At 36.0% G+C, this 6,000-nt stretch overlaps 1 protein-coding gene across 1 annotated transcript; it reads right to left on the minus strand.

The window, feature by feature from the left end:
* Positions 1 to 3,875: 3,875 nt before the first annotated feature.
* Positions 3,876 to 5,737, minus strand: LOC129311515 (protein ASPARTIC PROTEASE IN GUARD CELL 1-like). The gene has a single exon (XM_054953845.1). It carries the CDS (start codon positions 5,535 to 5,537, stop codon positions 4,077 to 4,079), a length of 1,461 nt encoding a protein of 486 aa, XP_054809820.1. The 5' UTR covers positions 5,538 to 5,737; the 3' UTR covers positions 3,876 to 4,076.
* Positions 5,738 to 6,000: the final 263 nt, after the last annotated feature.

A 6,000-nucleotide genomic window follows, 5' to 3' on the forward strand; every position in this document is an offset into this window, starting at 1 on the left:
GAGTCTTGAGAAATATAGAGAAAATCTAATATGGTGATTTGAAATTTAATATATTTTTATTCGATTTGATATATAATTTGAATCTTGAACTATAGATTCATGAACAATTTTAACCCTAAATTCATATTTGATACATTCTAAATCTAAAACAATTAAAATTGAAACAATTTTATCTCATTGTTAAATTAAATCAAACTTTCGTTAAGTTTTAAAAAATGAGCTGATGTGTAATTTTTCTCAAATTCAACTCTCCTTCTCTCTCCTACCTCCTTTAAGGAAAAATGCATATTAAGCCCTAATTTTTTTAAAAATTAACAGACATTTGGTTTAATTAAATGGTACGAATGAAATTACCTTAAGTTTAATTATTTATGATTTAAAATATATTAAATACAAGTTTATGGTTCAAATCGCTCTTGAACTTATAATTCAGGGCTCAAATTATATATTAATATTAACCCTTTTTGTTTTTTATGAAAACAAAAATTAAAGAATGAATAAATTATTAGATATTTCTGTCATGCTAATGATAAATATTCTGTTTAAAGGAAATTTAACCTTGTTCAAATGATTCATGTCATTCTTGCATAGAGGTTACAATAATATTTTATGTATCATTTAAAAGAGACTTTCAAGTTCCAATCTTGTTTGCATCAATCAAATAATCTTTCAGGTTTTAGTTGGCCTTTTATTACCAAGAAGAAGAAGTTCCAACCTTGTTCTCTTTCTCCATTACTTTGTGTGTATTAGACTTTGGCTCATTTGTGTTGTTGGCCTCGAGTAGGGCTGCACAAAAAATAAGATAATATTGGATTTCACCTTAATTTAAAGTTTAATTTTTTTTATGAAGAGGATTAGGTTAGGCAACCCGTAGTTCGGTCTTATCTAATAATAATCTAAAAATTAATAGAACCGAACTTGATTCATAGGATTGAGAGACTGATCCTATCAGTCCAGTACTCACTTAGCTTTTTTTTTCCTCTTTTTATTATATGAGAGTCAATAATTTATTTCAACATGATAAACTCAATTGAGATAGTAAAAATACTTATAATAATAATAAATCCATAATAATTTCCAACAATAAGAAAAAAAATATTTCTGTTATAGTCTAAGTGATTTAAATTTATAACTTTAACAAAAACAGCACTCAATAAAATTAAACAACATTATATTATAACAATAATTTAGAAACAAACTCAACAAATTTTCATATAATTATCTTCTTATCATCAATTACACTTCAAACATTTGTCAAAAATAAATTAAGTATAATTATAATAAAAGAATTAATAAGACTGGACTAGACCAAGTGATCTAGATGTCTAGTCTCTTGTCCAGTATAACCTATTTTTTTAGTCTTTTTGATTCTAAAGAACCAATATCTATACAGATCGAATAAAATTGAGATTATTTTGAGTTGAATTGAATCAGACAGGATTAAAAAACTATTGCATATTGCCTCGGGAATCCCGGGAATTTCAGAAGCAGATTAATTCTTCTTGGGCAATTTTATTCCCTAAAAATTCGATCCCATCATGTTGCCAAAAAATAATACTACATTTACGTCAATATCATGAATGTTCTCATCACAAAATTACTTTATAGGGAGAATGTCATTTACGAACATTATTGCATTTTGACTTTGAGTCCATAGGATTCTAAAATTTCAATGCAAGCCCTACCATTGAAGGGAAATTATGCTTTGAAGTAAAAAAATAAGATTGGCAAAAAAAAAAAATTGTAAAAATGTAAGAAGTACCCCTGCTTTAAAAAGACACAGATATCACGAGAATGACTTGAAAAAGTTTGTGCCAAGGTCAATAAATGGACTTCGTTATGCAACTATTTTAAGGTTATACTGTAGTTTTTTGAATGGTAATTGTGAAGTTAGACAATATTGATTGTTTTTGGAATGTTGAAAATCTCCCCAAAGATAACTGGATTTTATTTTATGAAAACATGAATGTTATCTTGTTAATATAGAATGTGTATTTGAAAATTTAAAAAGTGTTTATAATTTGGTTTAAAGAAATTGAATGTATTAATTCTTTGATTGCAGGATGACATCAGGAAATCACAAACAAGTCTGGATACATTTTTATCAATATCAGAACTTATATAGTTAATAATATTTTGAATAGCTTGTATGAAGTATTTTAAAGGATAAAATATTTTAGAGGATGTAACAGCCAGGTATTTACTTTTTTTTTGGGCCAACCACGTATTTACTTATTAAAACACAATAGCTTATTTATCAATATCTGACCATCTACTTGATCACCTTCTGGACATCTTGTAATACAAAGTATGAAATAGTCATACCTTAGGTATCAATATCTGAACATTAAAGATTTAATGAACAGTACATATTTTTCAAAGATGTATGCAGATGGAATAGTAGTCAACACAAAGGAAAAAAAAATATAAATCTTGGAATTATTGGAGGAATTTTCATCTCTCACTCTCATAGGTAAGTGGAGTTGGAAATTCAGGTTAAGCTCAACATGTCAGCCTAAATCCTCCTAAAAAAATTCAAGGCCGAGCTATATGAGCTTTTTCAAAAAGTTAGGATATTTTAAGCTTGGTTCAAATTGAACCCAACTCAAATAAGTATAACCCCTAAAATTTTTAGCTTTATGTATATGTAGAGTAGGTAATTTTTGCTAAGCTCGACAGGCCAACCCAAACTGACCGCAAAGAGTCAAGATTAGACTTGATTATATGAGCTTATTTAAGATGATATGATACTTTAAATTTAATCATATAAGCACGACTCACCCGAATTACTAACCCTATAAGTAAGGTCCCCTTATTGAGCAGGTCATTAAAGATTTTAATGATACATATTTCTGAAAGGTGTATGCAAACAGAATAGAAGTCAACACAGAGGAGAAAATATAAATCTTGAAATTACTAGAGGAATTCTTATCTCTTACTCTCATAATCAAGTGCATTCAGTCAACTAAGAGATTCAAGCACATGTTTTTTAAAAAAGAAAGTAATCTTATTATGCTGTTTCTTTATCTCTCAACAATGAAGTTTGGATTAGATTGCTTCTTTACAAATCAAATGCCATCATTCAATATCTATTCTTAGACTTCTTGTACGTGCCCCTTTTAGGCTTTGCTTATAAATGCCCCCGGAAAATCATAGAAACTCAATGCCAATGACACATGTTTCTTCTCCATGTCCTTGATCTCATAACAAGCTTTGAGATGAAGGATCGCTCGGGCCTCGTTGCCTATGAGCCCGTTCCCTCGAGTTTAGGAAAGTATCATCTTTCTCTGGATTAGGAGTTTCTATTTGAATTATTTTGGAGAGGTAAAGAGCTCTGAGAGTTTGAAGATTAGATATAACAATAGCGTTTGCTTTTGCTCTAGTCAACAACTCCTCATGAATCAAGATATTGCAAAAGCTTTTGGACAACTTCAACAGATGTATCGTTCGGAAATGTAATTCACATGATTTTTATTTATTGCTAATGCTAATTTTTATCCTTACAATGCTTCTGCTTTATCCCTGACTTTGTGAACTTTTTTATTATTATTATTGTTTATGTATTTTCTTTTCTTGCCTAAAAAAAAGATTAAAATCATACTTGTCAAACTCTCAACTTAATTTTATAAATTTAACATTTTTATATTTTTAACTGACAAAATTATTCGTTTAAACTCATAAATTTAATAACCTTAATTGGAACACTCAAACACTTGAATCGTTGGCCAAATTGCAATTTTCCTGATTCAAGATAAATGTGTTCACTTCGTAACATTGCTAACTTCTGTTTACCATTTAATATTATTGTTCGAACATTCAAGACGTTTGTAATAACTAATAACTAATTTCAGAGGCCTAGTTTTAAAGTCTCTTAATTCTTACAATTGCTGTTATGGTTATATCAAATCTCAAGTCAACAAACGTCAAGCCATTCAGCGGGTCCCACCGCATTACAACCTTATCCCAATGGGACCCACCCACACTCACGCAAACAGAGAAAGCTCCACTTTTAAGGGCGTAAAACAGTAACCGGAGGTTAAATGTCACTGTTATCGGCCAAAACAAAAAGCCCCTTACTAGCAGCTGTTGGCAGAGAATCCAACGAAGGAGTTCTTGAGGTCGAAACCGACACGTGTCCCTTGCTGTTGAACGTTGCCTATGATTGATAGCGCCGAAGTAGTAGGCGCGAACGCCAAGCAAAACGTGCCGTTTGAGTCAACCGGTATCAGGTAGTTCTTAGCCGGTAACGGTAACTCCTTCCCCTCCGGGAAGTGAAACGACACCGTCGGGACCTCCACGCTGGTCTTGGAAGACAGGTCGTAACACGTGTCAAACAGCGCCACGCCCTTCGCTGGCGGCAATCCGCGCGTCCCCTTCACGAACGCGTCCCGGAGCGACTTGTACACGTCAGTCTGCAACCGCGTCACCGCCGTGCCGGAATCTACGATGATGCCGCCATTCCCGGTGGCGTCTACCAGAAAGCTCGACTCGGGAATCTGAAGCATCTCACCTCCGACGCTGATTCCAGTTAGACCGAGATAGTAGAAAGTGTCGAGTTCCCTGTTACGGTGCATTGGAGCCGTAACGGCGTTAGGAGGCAACGGCGAGTCAAACTCGAGAGTGGAAGCCGAATCCGAGTCGCGGTCTACGAGGCAGTAAGAGAAGTACGTTGCATTGAGCTGAGACGGGAAAGACAGCGAGCCGCCACCGAGACCGAGCAAGCCGGCAGCGCCGACAAACAAGCCCTCGTTATTATGGCCGCAGCCAATGGCAATGTCTCTAACCAATGCAGAGCCGATGGTTATAGTCTCCGTCACGAAGTCGCCGACGGTGTAGGATCCGTCGCCGTAGGAAACCTCGTAGAGGCAAGTATTATTGCGGCATTCTGATAAATCCAGCGATTTGCATCGAGGGCTCTCACAGGAGAGCGTTGAGTAGGAAGCCGATGAAGCCGGGTTGAAGATAGGGTCGACTTGTTGATAGCAATCGGCGCACGGCGCGCACTGAATCCAGCTGACGTCGCTGCCGGTGTCGAGCACCATGTATGCTTGACTCGGTGGTTTGCCGATTCCGACTCGGGTGAAGTACTCGCCGCTTCCTTGACTCGTTCCAGAGATAATGGGACTTTGCATTTCCTCTACTCCAAATTTGAACTTGTCGCTACCAGCAGGGTGAAGATCTGACGGAGTAACGCGTTTCAAGGCCAGATCTAACCGGGTTATTAACGATCTGACTCTGGCTGAATCGCGCTCGAGTCGAGCTAGAGTGAGAGATTTGTAATCCCCATGCGAAAGTTTATGAAGTGAAGCTCGAGAATGAAGTTGCAGAGTGAGGGAAGACGAAGGAGAAGACCTCAGTTGCTGCTGGTTCAGCGAAGCTCGTGGGGTATTGGAGAAAAATTTCTGGGTGTTCTGAATGGAAGAAGCGACATGAAGTACTGTGGTCCTTGAGCTATGTGGTATGCTCCTACAGCATACCAATGGAGAAGCGAAGAAGAAGAAGAAGAGAAAAACCAGAGAACTCCCTGATTTCGCCATTGAAATGGGAGTACATGAAGAAAATGGAAGCTGAGATGGGTTTTATATTTAGGGAAGAGAAGGGGACCAATGGAAGAAGTAAAAGCGATTCACGTCAAGCTCACTCTCTCTATGTATAAACAAAGCTAATTAAAGCAAAGGAAGAAAAAGAAGGAAGCTTTCATAAGCTTTGCATTGTCTGGTTAATCCGTTCATTGATTCCATTGTTACTGTGCCTCTGATTTCAATAATCCTTTTATGGTTCTTGGGAAAGCCGAAAGACAGCTTGGCAATGAGAAGTCTAGCTTTATGGGAAGTTGATAATTTAAAGAGAGCGGCACGTATTAATTATTTATTAATGATATTGGGATAAGCGTGGCTAGTTGGGGCATGACTACGATGCTTCCTATACTTCATGTAGACATCTTGTCCATGAAATCTAAAGCTTTGACTCATTTGGCTTTGGCTTTGGTTTTGCGTGACT

This window comes from Prosopis cineraria, unplaced genomic scaffold (assembly GCF_029017545.1).
Source record: "Prosopis cineraria cultivar Desert tree isolate PC_DT_omini unplaced genomic scaffold, ASM2901754v1 PC5, whole genome shotgun sequence".
NCBI lineage: Eukaryota > Viridiplantae > Streptophyta > Magnoliopsida > Fabales > Fabaceae > Prosopis > Prosopis cineraria.

Coding starts and splice junctions, on each gene's coding strand:
- LOC129311515 (XM_054953845.1), bottom strand. CDS start 5,537: ATGGCGAAATCAGGGAGTTCTCTGGTTTTTCTCTTCTTCTTCTTCTTC.